Below are 17,462 nucleotides of genomic sequence, written 5' to 3' on the forward strand. Positions count from 1 at the left end.
TTCCCTAAGCCCGCACGGCTGACCCCATAGCGAAACTGAATCGTGGCCGAGCAGTCACCGAGCCAGCCACGTCAGGAGCAATCAGCGGTCAAGGATCTTCGAGGAGCGACAAGACAACCCACACCGTCAGAGACAGCGAGACAAGAAAGTTATAAAGACGTCTGTAGTTATACCCGCAATAAACCCACTCCGAACCCGAGAATTCTGTGCTTTTTTCACTGAACTACTGGGCGGTAACGTTTATATAAATTTTGGTGGGACGAACACACACAATCTACTGAGCTAGCCGCACAAATACCGTAGCGAGCAGAAACCAAAAGATTAGTTCGTTACAGTTTTTAATAATATTAGTTTTTAATAATATTAGTTTTTAATAGATGTTGAAATGCAAATGCAACTCCTAATAAAGATATCCCATTTCTTTGTGCAAAAGATTTAAATTGGGATGAAGAAAAACTTGGTTCTTTATCTATCATCAAAGTTTTGGCTAATGGGAATTGTTGCAGAATATCTGAAACTTTGTTTTCTATATTTAATTTATTTGATTTCTTTTCGATTTCTTTTACGACTAACAATGTTGAATATGAATCTATACAAGTGATGAATATAAGATTTTGGGCGTAATAAATGTCAATATGCGAACTTTCACTTTCTCTATCCGGAATAGGTGCCTGATTAATTTTCATCAAGCCCCCTGTATGCTCGACAATGCGTTTATGTTATTATAAGAGATCTGTCTTCAGCGTTTTCTACGTCTTAATTAATTCTTGTTATCCGAAAAGACTCCTTTGTCTGTGCATTTATGAGCAAGAAAAGTCACAAAATTAACATTTTTGTAGATGTAGTTTAAAATTGTGTTTCTTGCATATTTCAAAAATATTTCTTAATTTCTAGGGATAACAACCGGAACAAACAATGGCTCTTAAGTCATCCATATAAAAGAATGCTTAAGAAGCTTCAAGTCCAGAAACTTTAATATTCATCAGTCTCAGAAATGAATTTGGTGTTATTTTTAAACCGTAAGGTAATCATGTAAAACGATATAAACCATTGCTCGTTAAAACCGACGATATATTTCGTTAATTTTTTAGTTTAATTTGAAGGAAACCTGACATTAAATCAAGTGTTTTTAATTACATATTAATTAAAAATTGGTTCACATTATAAAGTTTGTATACTAATTAATAAATTGGTACTGGTTATTTTGAGTAATCGGACAAATGTATTCTGTTCTGAAGTAGGAGAGTGGCAACGTAATTGATTTTTCAAACTCTGAGATCTGGCTGGTAAAAGTATTGGGTTATTAACAAAGTTATTATACCCCTGCAGAGGGTATAACGATTTCAGTCAGAAGTTTGCAACGCAGTGAAGAAGACGTTTCCGATCACATAAACTATATATATTCGTGATTAGTCTGTCCGTCCGTTTCAAACTAATCTTTCACTTCTAAAGCTATTGGGCTGAATTTTTCCGAAAAGACTTCTTTCTATTGCAGGTAGTAGTCGGATCCCTTCGAAATAACATTTGTTAATAAGTTCTGAATTTCGAACGATCGCAAAATTGGTGGGAAAACAATATGAAAAATGATATCTTTGGTGTTTTTTAACATACAACCTCCTAAGCTAGGAAATAACATTTTTTAATTTGTTTTAAATTTCGAATTTAATTTTATCAAAATCGGACCACTATTTCACCTAGCTGTCATAGGAAATATCCGAAAATGGGTGGAAAAATATTATAATTAAAATTATAGCTTCGGTGTTTTTTGCCAAAGAAACGGTTAAAGAAATAATGAAGCCAGCAACAATCCTTAAAAATTTCACATAATGTTACTAACGTTGACTATTTTTTATAATTGCAAGGGTACATAAACTTCGGCTTGCTGAAGCTAACTTCCATTCTTGTTTTTCTGTTAAACTTTTGTGTTTAGAAGCCTCATATTGTGAATATTTTACAAGATTTATTTATTTTAATTATTTGGAATTAGTTTTGTTTTGTTGTCCTGTGAGGGGGTTTGGTCCACCGTTTGGATACACCTATAAAGCCTCTTGTAGGCTCGGTGTATCTCTAGCAGTCGTCTTTAGGTCTCATTAGGTTTTTCTCGTAGGTGTAGGGGATTTGCCATGTCTCCCGCCGTTTTATTTCTGCTGCAGCTGTTCTTGGCCGGTGGGCACAAGCTTAGTGAATTTTGTATATATATAGACGTTGATGCACTTCGAACATTACAAACAAGTGGCCCAACGACACCAAGCACGTGCTTGTTACGCGCGGGGCCCTTTTATAAATTTGGGCAAAAAATGCGAGATCGCGAGGAAGATACATACATAAAACAAATAGAAACGGGACACAAATAAAAATAAAAGGTACAACTAAGAATTAAGCAAATGAGTTAAAATATTAGTTTTGTGAGGAGTTGAATAACTCCCCACAAATCCCAGCTGCAGATGGCCGGCCGCTCATCAGGTACGCGGCGAATTCGCGTAGTGGCGGCGCGGTAGATCGAGGACGGAGAACGAGAGAGTTTGGTGATCGAGGACGGAGAACGTGAGAGTTTGGAGAGAAAGAGAGTTTGGAGACAAGAGTTTGGAGAGCGAGAGAGTTTGGAGAGCAAGAGGGTTCGGAGACCAAGAGAGTTTGGAGACCAACAATGAAGAAGGAGAGAGCGGAGACTTGGCGGGCGGAGCGAGAGTGCCGTGTGCAAAAAGGAGTAGCGGGACGCCGCCGGACTTTGGACTTTGGAAAGAAGGTGCCACATCTCAGCAGCGGTGCGGCACACAAACATGTCGCATGCGTCTCCGGGATCAGCGGGACGGCAGCATCAGGCTGAACGGCGGCGGGAAGCAGTGCGTCAGGGACAAGAGGGTCAAACAGGAACCATGGACTTTGGACCCGATGTGGAGAGTTTTGGCGGGCCGTGTGCAAAAGGGAAATAACGGTTCCCAGAGGCCCCATATAAAACCGCAGGGCGCTGGCAGCGGGATCAATCATTCAGTCGAGATCAGTCAGTCAAGAGCGAGCAGTCAGTCGAGAGCAAGGAGTCGAATGAAATCCAATCAAGCAAGCTACGAGGGAGCCACACCAGGGCGAGTCGTCGGAAGAAGCGCCGTGGGAGCCTACGAGGAGCAAGATCGTCACGTCGAGGCGTTCGGGATTGGGATTACTAGGAATCTCCGAACTGAGACACAGGTGGCTGAGGTCGAAGGAGGCTAAGTTCTGTTCTGTCCTGCCGACGAAGTCCGGGCGTTACGCCTGGAGGGTCTACTAGACTTAGATTTGAAATCGAGAGTAGCAAGCCAGAAGGAAGAGAAGTCCCGGAGCGGCGTGACAGAACCCCTAGAGTAGCAAGCCAGAAGGGAGAGAAGTCCCGGAGCGGCGCAACGGAACCCCTAGAGTAGCGAGCTAGAAGGGAGAGAAGTCCCGGAGCGGCGCAACAGAACCCTGAGAGTCACGAGCCAGAAGGGAGAGAAGTCCCGGATCGGCGTATGCCCTCGAACCCAGCACAGAAGTCAAGACCTACAGCCACCTGTCAAGAGCAGTTCGCAGGATATCGCCACCAGCAAGCAGGACACCACACCGCAACGGCCACGCAAGGAGGATCGAGGCCGCAGGAACGGCACGGACAGTACGCGGAAGGGTGAGGCTAGGGTGGAACGTTCGTTTACACGAGGCACAGAAGCGAAGTGAAAAGCGAGGCAGCTTCCTGGCGTTCTGCCTTGACTGTCCGCACGATCTGAGCGGAAGCCCGTGGGACCATCCGGGACAGAGCAAGGGACAGGAGGTCGGGTATCGAGAGTAGTGATCCTGGAGAGCTCGTCAGTCTATTCACCCTAGTCTGAGAACGGTGACGCTTCCCTAAGCCCGCACGGCTGACCCCATAGCGAGTCTGAATCGTGGCCGAGCAGTCACCGAGCCAGCCACGTCAGGAGCAATCAGCGGTCAAGGATCTTTGAGGAGCGACAAGACAACCCACACCGTCAGAGACAGCGAGACAAGAAAGTTATAAAGACGTCTGTAGTTATACCCGCAATAAACCCACTCCGAACCCGAGAATTCTGTGCTTTTTTCACTGAACTACTGGGCGGTAACGTTTATATAAATTTTGGTGGGACGAACACACACAATCTACTGAGCTAGCCGCACAAATACCGTAGCGAGCAGAAACCAAAAGATTAGTTCGTTACAGTTTTTAATAATATTAGTTTTTAATAATATTAGTTTTTAATAGATGTTGAAATGCAAATGCAACTCCTAATAAAGATATCCCATTTCTTTGTGCAAAAGATTTAAATTGGGATGAAGAAAAACTTGGTTCTTTATCTATCATCAAGGTTTTGGCTAATGGGAATTGTTGCAGAATATCTGAAACTTTGTTTTCTATATTTAATTTATTTGATTTCTTTTCGATTTCTTTTACGACTAACAATGTTGAATATGAATCTATACAAGTGATGAATATAAGATTTTGGGCGTAATAAATGTCAATATGCGAACTTTCACTTTCTCTATCCGGAATAGGTGCCTGAATAATTTTCATCAAGCCCCCTGTATGCTCGACAATGCGTTTATGTTATTATAAGAGATCTGTTTTCAGCGTTTTCTACGTCTTAATTAATTCTTGTTATCCGAAAAGACTCCTTTGTCTGTGCATTTATGAGCAAGAAAAGTCACAAAATTAACATTTTTGTAGATGTAGTTTAAAATTGTGTTTCTTGCATATTTCAAAAATATTTCTTAATTTCTAGGGATAAGAACCGGAACAAACAATGGCTCTTAAGTCATCCATATAAAAGAATGCTTAAGAAACTTCAAGTCCAGAAACTTTAATATTCATCAGTCTCAGAAATGAATTTGGTGTTATTTTTAAACCGTTCTGTTTAAATTTTTTAGTTTAATTTGAAGGAAACCTGACATTAAATCAATTGTTTTTAATTACATATTAATTAAAAATTGGTTCACATTATAAAGTTTGTATACTAATTAATAAATTGGTACTGGTTATTTTGAGTAATCGGACAAATGTATTCTGTTCTGAAGTAGGAGAGTGGCAACGTAATTGATTTTTCAAACTCTGAGATCTGGCTGTTAAAAGTATTGGGTTATTAACAAAGTTATTATACCCCTGCAGAGGGTATAACGATTTCAGTCAGAAGTTTGCAACGCAGTGAAGGAGACGTTTCCGACGCCATAAACTATATATATTCGTGATTAGTCTGTCCGTCCGTTTCAAACTAATCTCTCAGTTTTAAAGCTATCGGGCTGAATTTTTCCGAAAAGTCTTCTTTCTATTCCCTTCGAAATAACATTTGTTAATAAGTTCTGAATTTCGAACGATCGCAAAATTGGTGGGAAAACAATATGAAAAATGATATCTTTGGTGTTTTTTAACATACAACCTCCTAAGCTAGGAAATAACATTTTTTAATTTGTTCTAAATTTCGAATTTAATTTTATCAAAATCGGACGACTATTTCACCTAGCTGTCATAGGAAATATCCGAAAATGGGTGGGAAAATATTATAATTAAAATTATAGCTTCGGTGTTTTTTGCCAAAGAAACGGTTAAAGAAATAATGAAGCCAGCAACAATCCTTAAAAATTTCATATAATGTTACTAACGTTGATTATTTCTTATAATTGCAAGGGTACATAAACTTCGGCTTGCCGAAGCTAACTTCCTTTCTTGTTTTTCTGTTAAACTTTTGTGTTTAGAAGCCTCATATTGTGAATATTTTACAAGATTTTTTATTTTATGCCAAGTATATATGGCAATTTATTATTTGGAATTGGTTTTGTTTTGTTGTCCTGTACTCAGCTGTTGTGAGGGGGTTTGGTCCACCGTTAGGATACACCTATAGAGCCTCTTGTAGGCTCGGTGTATCTCTAGCAGTCGTCTTGAGGTCTCATTAGGTTTTTCTCGTAGGTGTAGGGGATTTGCCATGTCTCCCGCCGTTTTATTTCTGCTGCAGCTGTTCTTGGCCTGTGGGCACAGGCTTAGTGAATTTTGTATATATATAGACGTTGATGCACTTCGAACATTACAAACAAGTGGCCCAACGACACCAAGCACGTGCTTGTTACGCGCGGGGCCCTTTTATAAATTTGGGCAAAAAATGCGAGATCGCGAGGAAGATACATACATAAAACAAATAGAAACGGGACACAAATAAAAATAAAAGGCACAACTAAGAATTAAGCAAATGAGTTAAAATATTAGTTTTGTTAGGAGTTGAATAACTCCCCACAAATCCCAGCTGCAGATGGCCGGCCGCTCATCAGGTACGCGGCGAATTCGCGTAGTGGCGGCGCGGTAGATCGAGGACGGAGAACGAGAGAGTTTGGTGATCGAGGACGGAGAACGTGAGAGTTTGGAGAGGAAGAGAGTTTGGAGACAAGAGTTTGGAGAGCGAGAGAGTTTGGAGAGCAAGAGGGTTCGGAGACCAAGAGAGTTTGGAGACCAACAATGAAGAAGGAGAGAGCGGAGACTTGGCGGGCGGAGCGAGAGTGCCGTGTGCAAAAAGGAGTAGCGGGACGCCGCCGGACTTTGGACTTTGGAAAGAAGGTGCCACATCTCAGTAGCGGTGCGGCACACAAACATGTCGCATGCGTCTCCGGGATCAGCGGGACGGCAGCATCAGGCTGAACGGCGGCGGGAAGCAGTGCGTCAGGGACAAGAGGGTCAAACAGGAACCATGGACTTTGGACCCGATGTGGAGAGTTTTGGCGGGCCGTGTGCAAAAGGGAAATAACGGTTCCCAGAGGCCCTATATAAAACCGCAGTGCGCTGGCAGCGGGATCAATCAAGATCGTCACGTCGAGACGTTCGGGATTGGGATTACTAGGAATCTCCGAACTGAGACACAGGTGGCTGAGGTCTAAGGAGGCACCACACGGCTAAGTTCTGTTCTGTCCTGCCGACGAAAACCTGGCGTTACGCCTGGAGGGTCTACTAGACTTAGATTTGAAATCGAGAGTAGCAAGCCAGAAGGAAGAGAAGTCCCGGAGCGGCGTGACAGAACCCCTAGAGTAGCGAGCCAGAAGGGAGAGAAGTCCCGGAGCGGCGCAACGGAACCCCTAGAGTAGCGAGCCAGAAGGGACTGAAGTCCCGGAACGGCGCAACAGAACCCCTAGACTAGCGAGCCAGAAGGGAGAGAAGTCCCGGATCGGCGTATGCCCTCGAACCCAGCACAGAAGTCAAGACCTACAGCCACCTGTCAGGACCAGTTCGCAGGATATCGCCACCAGCAAGCAGGACACCACACCGCAACGGCCACGCAAGGAGGATCGAGGCCGCAGGAACGGCACGGACAGTACGCGGAAGGGTGAGGCTAGGGTGGAACGTTCGTTTACACGAGGCACAGAAGCGAAGTGAAAAGCGAGGCAGCTTCCTGGCGTTCTGCCTTGACTGTCCGCACGATCTGAGCGGAAGCCCGTGGGACCATCCGGGACAGAGCAAGGGACAGGAGGTCGGGTATCGAGAGTAGTGATCCTGGAGAGCTCGTCAGTCTATTCACCCTAGTCTGAGAACGGTGACGCTTCCCTAAGCCCACACGGCTGACCCCATAGCGAGTCTGAATCGTGGCCGAGCAGTCACCGAGCCAGCCACGTAAGGAGCAATCAGCGGTCAAGGATCTTCGAGGAGCGACATGACAACCCACACCGTCGGAGACAGCGAGACAAGAAAGTTATAAAGACGTCTGTAGTTATACCCGCAATAAACCCTCTCCGAACCCGAGAATTCTGTGCTTTTTTCACTGAACTACTGGGCGGTAACGTTTATATAAATTTGGTGGGACGAACACACACAATCTACTGAGCTAGCCGCACAAATACCGTAGCGAGCAAAAACCAAAGAAATCAGTTCGTTACAGTTTTTAATAATATTAGTTTTTAATAATATTATTTATTTTATTTATTTATTATAGATATTATATAGAACGCGAAAGATAATAAATTTGTGTTAGTCTAACAGGAACTTTGAATCTTAGGCGATTTAAAAGATCTGCAGAGTCAATGTCACCTCTTATAAGATTTTGTATAAAAATAGTACCAAGCATTGTTCTACGATTTACAAGTGTAGGTAAATTAAGCAATTGTAATCTACTCTCGTAGGAAGGAAGCCTTACGTTTTGATCCCAGTTCAAACTACGCAAGGCAAATAAGAGAAATTTTTTTTGTACCGACTCAATACGGTCGATGTGCACTCGATATTGTGGACTCAAAACCGTGGCGTACTTTTAAGAAAGTAACTGATAAACATAGGAGTACCCCTATAAAATGTCATAACGTTGCATTTAAGGCCGTTCAAATTTAAAAGGCTGTACTCACACCATCCATGAAAACAATCAATATCCGACTGTAAGTTAAATCCCGACGCTATATCACTATTTGATTTCTTTTCGATTTCTTTTACGACTAAAAATGTTGAATATGAATCTATACAAGTGATGAATATAAGATTTTGGGCGTAATAAATGTCAATATGCGAACTTTCACATTCTCTATCCGGAATAGGTGCCTGACTAATTTTCATCAAGCCCCCTGTATGCTCGACAATGCGTTTATGTTATTATAAAAGATCTGTCTTCAGCGTTTTCTACGTCTTGGTCAAATATTCTGGTAAATAAACATTTATTTATAAAATTATCTTTTAGTGGTTTTTTATTTATATAAAGGTCTTCCAAGCTACAATGAATTCCGGTTGTTATATTAAGTGGAATGTACTCCTTTAGGAGAGTTATTAAAATTTCCGGAGTGTCAAACTCTATTATATGTCCAGTATTTCCGAACATCGACTCATGTATTGTATACCTCCCCGTTGCTATTACCAATTGTTGCTTAAACTGGTTTAAGGGTTTTCGGGTTTCTTGTATAACATTCTCAAAACTTCATAACATTCAGCAGAGGTCTGAGTGTTTTGATCTGAGACCGATTCGATACTTTCTGTTAAGTCATTACTATTATTATTTGTATCCTAGATAATGCATCTGCAACAACATTTGTTGCTCCTGGCTTATAAATAATTTTTGTATAATAACTTTCAATGAAAGAATACCATCTTTTCATTTCAATATTAGGGTTCTTTTGAGAACTGAATGAAAGGAGTTGATGATCTGTGTAGATTTCAATGTTGTTAATCCCATATAAATAATTTCGTAAATTTTTAAAAGGCCAGGTTATAGCTAAAAGTTCCTTCTTATTAGTAGCATATAATTGTTCAGTTTTTGTGAGAGTTTTTGATATAAAAGTAATTGGTTTTCCTTCTTGAGAAAGAACCGCACCATTAGCCAAATCTGACGCATCGGTGGTTAAAGTAAATTTTTATTATAATCTGGTTGAACTAACTCTACTTGTGCGATTAAATTATTTTCGAGCTCATTGAAAGCTCTTATAGCTGGCTCATCCAACTGTATAGAAGTTTTACGGGATGCCATTTTTGATACTTTGCCATGTTGGCCTTCTAAATATTTCGTTAACGGTTTATCAATTTTGGCGTAATTTTGAACAAATTTTCTGTAGTATCCTTTAAGGCCTAGGAAGCTTCTAGGCTCTCGAATATTTTTAGGGATTGGATATTTTAAGGTTGTGGAATTTTTTTCGGGATCGGTTTTGATCACATTGTGAGAAACAACGTAACCGAGAAAGTTTGTTTTCAATTTGAAGAACTTTGATTTTTCAACCGAAATTTTCATATTTGCGTTCAGCAAAATTTTAATTATTACAATTAAATCTTTATAATGCTAATCAATTGTTTTTGAGAAAATAATAAAGTCATCCATATAGACATGACACGTTTTTCCAACTTGTTCTCTCAAAATATCATCCATCGCTCTTTGCAATATTCTAGGGGCGTTTGTTAACCCAAATGGCATCGCAGGAATTCGTTTTTTCCATTATTTATTGAGAATGAGGTTTTTTGAGTGTCGTTTTCATTCATGAGATTTTGGTGTTTTGTTGGTCATTATTAAATCTTCCCTGATTCCAGGTATTGTTTCTATTTTGATTAAAATTGTTATAATTAATTCTGTTTTTATTATTTGCTTGATTAAACCTTAAGTTATTAGTATATCTTTGATTATTATTATTATTGTTTTGGTTTGTTATTTGAGTTTTGTTGCCCATATAAGTTTGACTCATTAGTCTTGCGTTGTGATGATATAAAATTGTTCGCGAATTGGGCCCTCTAATTGTTGCTATCAAGTTCTTGTACTATTACCATTGCGTTCGGTAAATCGGGTGGATTCATTGAAAATACTTCATCTGAGATATGGCCGTTAAGGCCAGTTATGATGTCTTTTTATGTTTTTCATTAAGTTCAGATGTAATAGGCTTATTCCTCCGATGTGTCATATTGGTTTTGTTAATCAAGAGAATTAATTTTTTATTTACCAAATTATAAAATTCCATATTCGAGAATTTCCCCTTAACACTTACTTAAGTCCTGTTCTAAAATATGTATAGGTCGCTTGTCACTAAAAACAAAATCTAGTCTTGACATTATGGCGTCAAAATTCAATACGGTTTCATTATGAGCTAAAGCATAATTGGCAATGCCTGTAATTTTATTTCCGAAAGGTATTTTTCACTTCCACTTTTATATTGTCCCATTGCTATTTCCGCCGATTTTCTCCAGCTAACAAACCTATCTTCTTCGCCTTTATCGAATCGACTTAATGATTTCATGAGAAGTATCGCACCTTACGTTTGGATCAACAGCTTCCACCTTGAATTCCTCAACCTTCTTTATATTGTGATTTAATTGTGTCTTTAAACTCGCGATTCCATTCCTCAAATGACTCAATTTATTATTAACTATTTGTGTTATTAAATCGCTTACATTAACCATCTGCTGCTAGAAGCCACTGCAGGTAAGGGTGGAGTCATGGTGATTAACTCTTTCACCTTGTTTGTTTTTATTTACAATTTTTTTTGAACTAAATTCTTATATATATAAAACTTTAATTAAACAGCTCACTAATTCTTCTCCTTAGTTTCCTTGGATATGGGATGTCTTCTTTTTGCCTGATGATCCTGTTTGGGGTCTTCTTATAGCGAGGGATGGCCCTCAGCTCTTCCTTCAATTTATTACCGTGTAGCGAGGGATGGCCCTTAGCTCTTCCTTCAATTTATTTCTCGACTCTTCCTTGTTTTGTTAAATTTGTAGTTGATTTTTAGTTAATTTTTTTATTTATCCGTTTGATTTTTAAATATCTGTTTTTTTCTTTATTTTTGTTTAATATTTGTTTTTGAGATTAATAGTTTTTTTGAGCAGTGTGTTTTTTGTCACGGTCACTAATTAAAAGATTGTTGTAAACAAAGGCGGTTTATTGCATTTATTGTTTTCCTTCTTTAGCTATTTTTACGATGTAAACACTTTTTAATATGCCATAGGTTAGGTTTTTGAGCAGCGCGAATTCTCTTTTTGTTTTCGAGAACTGTTTTGTTTTAAAATTTTTTTCAGGAATTTTTAGAATAGCACCGCTCCACGTTGGGCGCCAATTAAATTATTGCCTAGTGAATTTTTTAAAAAAAATATACTTTTTTATTGTTAATTCTTATTTACTAAATTACACAATTTTTATTAGTACCGAACTTAATTTTCACTGCTCGCGATATTCAAATTGTCGACCGATCAATACGGATTCAAAAACGGACTGCCTGACTTTGGTTCAATAATCCATAATTAAACCTCGGCTTAAGAGATTTATCTCAAAAATCTGATTATGAGAATCACCCAAGAGAGTCGAAAAGTAGGATGATGAAATTTGTCAATTATACTTGAAATTGAAATTTTGCAGAATTGACATTCTGCCGGAAATCGATGTTTACGTTAGCGGTCATGGGGCTCCCTTTTTGGGGCTCTGGTGTTTACAATATCGGCTTGGATGATCTGGGTGGGAATCGATTGGAGGCTTTGTTTAAAGAATGGAAAAAAGCTCTTTGCTCAAAGTTGTTTATAAATTGGGAAAGGGCCCCTAAGTAATGTGTTATATAACTTGCATGCATTGTATGTATTTGCAATGATGCTATGGGAATATGCTGACACTAGCACTTCCCATAAGTTGGGCACTGTGTTGGCCACACGGGTTTAACGGCCGGTACTTTGTTATTTGTTTAAGTACACTGCACTATGGGAAATTTTACCACTTTTTTTGGCCACAACCCATTTTTTAAAAGTGGTTTGAAATCGATTTTGACTATCAGAATAGATTAAGATAACATCAATCTCCAATGTTACTAACAGAAAAGATAAATAGATTGCTTCACTGTTAAGTTATCAGCTGTTAAATTCTGTTTTTATTTCAACGAGGTGGCAGCTCTAGTAAACCACCAAGTTAAAATGGTTAAAAAGTGTAAGACTAAGCAAAGGAATGCCGTTTTTGAAATGCCCTTTAAACAGAGAGGCTTGTAACTTGTGTATTTGAACTTAATGTTGTATACACGACAACAGAGTTAGGTAGGTATGGTTGCAGATTAGACTGCTAATCCCCCTACATAGGCCACATAGGCCATGTAATTTCTGTTCGGATCCTTTTCTATAGCTAATGGATTTCCCGATCCAGTTTCTCTATTAAGAAAACATGAGTTTGGGATTGCTTACGCCCTGATGGACGCAAGGTTTGAAAGTGTGTGTAGTATCTCCCCAAGGTTTGAATATGCAGAAGCAGAGGGTGTGTTCAATGCTCCTCAATCTGCTTACAGCTGCGGCAGTAGTCGTTTTTGCTGAGTCCCAGCCAAAGCGCGTGAGTCTATTTAAAAGAGTGGAAATGTCTCCCCTGTGGCTTTTTTGGCCACATTAGCCTGGAATTATGGCGTGTTTAGGTTGTGTTGTTGGAGAGGATATACAATCTGCGCCTGAGCAGGAGCTTACAAGGCTTAAGTAAAGTACGGCAGCAAACGCAGTTATGGTGGAGTCTGTTAATGTAATTGAATATCAGACATCTTAACGAAGGTAAATTCGTCGGTTCCGGAATCCCACTACATACCGGCAGGTTGGTTTTTTAATAGGTATAGGGTTTCCGCTGGCAAATTCGAAATCCGGCCTCTCTTCTCAAAGCCTCCTCTTTAGTGTATGGCCCTTCACACATTGATTAGTCATCTCTTCTTTTGAGTCGCTAACAAGTACTAAAATTTCGGGAATGCGGAGCTTTACAATCTCATCTTCCTTTTTATCTGATAGTCGAGGCACTCGAATATAGCGCTTTTCCTTGTAATAATAAAAAAGACATCTGCCAAGTATGAATATTCGAGCTCTTATAGATTCCGAGATCTCGGCGTTCATACGGACGGTCGGACGGTCGGACGGACAGACTGACGACTCGGCTAGTGATCCTGATCAAGAATATATTTATGTAATATACTTATATAATACTTTATGGGGTCGGAAAAGCTTCCTTTTACCTGTTAAATACTTTCTGACGAATCTAGTATACCCTTTTTTTCTACAAGTAACGGGTATAACAAGGAAGAACGCTATAGTCTCGAATATAGCTCTCTTCCTTGTTAAAAAAAAAACCGTTTTATACTAAGAACAAGGAAGAACGCTATACCTGTTACTTAGCTCAAGAGAGCCAAAGTGAATTTGAGATGTATAAGCAGAAAACCTATATTTTAGGGGGCCACCTACCGGCTAAGCGCTTTAAACCGTTTGTGGACATTAGAGTGGGCGTGGGCCATTTTTTTATATCAGTCGATAGGCTTTGATGAGACAAACACATTCCAGGTAAAATGTTTTTTCTATCATAAAAACTGTAGAATCTGAAACAAACCTGCGCTGCGCAGGAAGCTTAGGAATGTGCAAGTCAAGGCAGAATCTTCTAGCGACTATAGTTTTCAGCATCTTATGGCAAGATCGACTTGGTTAGTGATCCTGATCAAAAATATATATATTTTATGGGGTCGGAAACCCTGCCCTTTACACACTTTCCGTCGAATCTAGTATATCCTTTCCTCTACAAGCAACAGGTATAATTACCATGAAACTAAAAACTACTACACAACTAGATCAAGCCGCTGTTCTGACTATCGGTGCGTTCCCGAGGTTTCATCGTAAATGGTGTACTACTTAGAGAGGTATATCAGTTTAAGACTTGTATGGGTTTATGAATAAAATTAAACAATGATCTTTTTATGTTAAACTTATAGTGCAATATTGTAATTGGCCAAGCCAGTAGTATTCCGAAGTATTTTCTTAAATCGGTTTGGAACTGCTCATATGGGTTAATAATAACTGAATCGTTCATAATTATTTTACATCACAAACTAAAAAAAAAAATACAATTTGGTTGATAAACCGATAAACTTATTGAAAAAGAAAATAACAAAATGGCAAAACCCACTCCAACTATCTGAAATCCATACAAATAAATTAATTGGTCAGATAAAGAAACTATGGCAGTTTCTTTTTTTATGACTTGAGTCGAATATCTCGTACACTTATACCCTACACATGACAGACACACTTAATTGAGCCATTTGGACGGCCATCGTCTCATTTTAGAGGAAAAGGCGATGAACTGGATCTGGCAGTATCATAAAGCTTGTATAAGTATTGAAGAGAAGATCTGCAAAAATTGTATTGGAAAAATTTCCGATAGGTTATATAATGCAATAAGGGATATTTCCACATCAGAATTATTATTTTCAGAAAGCCAAATATCATTATTACGATTATAACAATTCTAGTTCAAATGTAAACAGCTTAGAAATTCCTTAGAGCTCAGTATATAATATTCGTATTTTCTCAGCAAATCAGGCAAATTTTTATGAATTTAAAAACTTTTTAGCTTAAGTTTTGTTTTCCTTGTGTCAGAGTAAAGATAAATAAGAAAGAAAGTTAGTTTTGGCAATCAGAAGTTTGTATACACTCGCAGTTATATGAAATAACCAACGTTAGTAACACCATGTTAAATTTTTTAAGGATTGTTGCTAACTTCAATAATATCACTATTATCTTAAACGTTTTATTTGACAGCTATAAAATATAGGGGTCCAATTTTTATTAAATTTAAGATGAAATTCAAAACCCATTAAAAAATGTTACTTCCAAGCGTAGGATAATATATGTTAAAAAGCATTCTGATCATTTTTATAGGAGTTGTAAGATATAGATGTCCAATCTAGCTGGTTCCTACTTATATACTACCTAAAAAAGAAAGAAGTCTTTTGGGAAAGTTTCAGACAAATACCTTTACAACTGGGAGACTAATTTTCTTAGAAACGGACGGCTAGATCGACTCGTCTAGTGATGCTGATCAAGAATGTAAATACTTTATTGGTTCGGAAACGTCTCCTTCACTGCCTTGCAAACTTCCGACTGAAATCGTACAAAAAATATTTTGCCTACAAAACGTATAAGATAAGTTATAAGCGGCTTTATATCTCGTTGTCCCTAAAACTCTAGTAAAATTGAAGTAAGCTTTAAAATATTTATTAAATTTCTTACTTATAGGGCTCCTACGGACTCGTCAAATTGGCATACTCCGAAGAAGACTCAACACATTATGCTATGAAAATTCTGTCCAAGAAGCGTCTTGTAAGACAAGCTGGACTTATGCGCCGGGGACCTAGAAAAACCACATCACCACTTGATCGAGTTTACAGAGAAATAGCAGTTTTAAAAAAACTTGATCATCCTAATGTAGTAAAGTTGGTAGAAGTCTTAGATGACCCACAGGAAGATTCATTATATATGGTTTTTGAGTTGGTACAGCAAGGCGAAGTTCTAAGAATTCCAACAGATAAGCCATTGTCTGAGGAAAAAGCCTGGAGTATTTTTCGGGAGGCTTTACTTGGATTAGAATATTGTAAGTAAATCGCTTAGTTTTAGTTAGAAGCTTATAACAAATGCCTGTAAATTCAATAATGCTTAAAAAAGCTAACAACAACAACTGTATTACGGCTGCGGAATTACAAATTTGCTAAGAAGGTCCGATCCTTCGGGGTGGTACACTAATCAAAAGGAAGAACTGAAGGGTTGTATACCAATACTTTAAAAAAGTCAATTGGCTTGGGAGATAACTGTGAAAGAACAGAAGTGAAAAAGTAAATTGTTGGGGCCGGTGGGGGAGCATAGGCCCATCAATGGCCATTTATTTTGTTAATACCAATCGATTGCTCGCCATCCCAGGCTGCTTCCTTGGCACTCGGGATTTGGGTCAGTTGCCGTTCTGTCCCGACAGTAGTTGCTCAACTACCAGTCGACGGGCCGGGCGCCCGCCGTGACACGCAAGGGTAGGGTACAGGCGAGGCACTCAGAGAGTCTCGGCTCTTCGTTGCTGGACTTCATGTTTGTCTATGACGGACCTGTCAGGTTACATACCAGATTCTCGTCGTGACAGGAGTAGAAACAAATCGAAACAAACATAGCCGTGTGTCAGCTACCTATGTCTCAGTTCCGAGATTCTTAATGTCCCAATCCCGATCCTTCTAAGCTCTCTACGGCGCTTCATACGAAGGCTTGCTATTGTTAATGTTCGCACCCAAGGGTTGCTCAACATTAATAGCACACAACAAATCAATATCAGGCGCTCTGCGTCACCCACTGGTTACGAGAATTTCTGTTCAGCATATAATACTTAATGTCAATGGATGACTTAACATCTCCCTAACCGGCCCGTTAAAGCGGTCAACGAAAACCTCTGACCTACTCTAGAATGTAACTCATGTCAGTTAACTTCTGTGTTCTAAGAAGTATATAACCGACACAAAATATTTAACTTGTTGTCTACTTGGTACAAGTTATCTGCTTTCTTGATATCTGCTGTTGATGAATTGAATCTTTGTTATCGATTAATCCAGTGGAAAGCGCTTGGTATAATTATATATGGCTTCTTTGAACCGCTGTTTACATTTTTTGTTACCCACCAGCTCTAACAATTTATATTTAATCTTCAAATTACATAGCTCTCGAGATTCCTCAAGATTTCAAAGGTTTAAAAGTAATTTACTCAAAATGCAATTTAATTGTTTTATTTACGTGTTTATTCGATTATTTTATACCACCTAAAATATCTATGTTTATTGTAGTCGTAAAAGACTCCTTAGATTGCAGCTTAACGCAGGATCATTCCATTTGCCGTTCAGCAGAGAAGTCTGCGTTGCGTCGAAGACTACTGACGAAAATTGTTGGAAAAGAAAAAGAAGCCGATATTCCTAGTTTGCCTTTTTTTCTTTCACTTTAAATGTTTTCTTTTTCTCTTATCTGCGCTCGCAGAGTCGGAACTCTATTATTTCCGTTACTCTCTCTTTTTGCTTATACGACATAAAATAGCAAAATAAAACAAAAAATGTGCAAACGGAATATGTTGACGGGAAAAAAATAACAATGTTTTAAAAAGTTGTCGGCAATTTTAAGTTTTCAAGTGGGTTTATAAGTTTAGTATTGAAAAGTGAAAGTAAAATAATAAATAATTATTTACATTTAATAAAATTATGCTCATCAAATGATTCCGAGAATAGCAGTT

At 38.8% G+C, this 17,462-nt stretch overlaps 1 protein-coding gene across 27 annotated transcripts in view; it reads left to right on the plus strand.

Moving 5' to 3' along the window:
• The window catches only part of LOC108028850 (calcium/calmodulin-dependent protein kinase kinase 2), a 243,822-nt gene that overhangs the window by 86,478 nt on the left and 139,882 nt on the right, over nt 1-17,462 (plus strand). For 26 of the 27 annotated variants that reach the window (XR_007763691.1, XR_007763694.1, XR_007763695.1 and 23 more), the window contains one exon: nt 15,449-15,803. Coding sequence is in view for 17 of the 27 variants with exons in the window: in XM_050886206.1 (XP_050742163.1) it covers nt 15,449-15,803 (355 nt within the window). In the remaining 10 variants the exon portion in view is untranslated. Of the gene's footprint in view, nt 1-894; nt 1,025-15,448; nt 15,804-17,462 lie in introns of all 27 variants that reach the window. The other variant, XM_050886216.1, reaches the window with a different exon arrangement.

This window comes from Drosophila biarmipes, chromosome 3L, assembly GCF_025231255.1.
Source record: "Drosophila biarmipes strain raj3 chromosome 3L, RU_DBia_V1.1, whole genome shotgun sequence".
Classification (NCBI taxonomy): Eukaryota; Metazoa; Arthropoda; class Insecta; order Diptera; family Drosophilidae; genus Drosophila; species Drosophila biarmipes.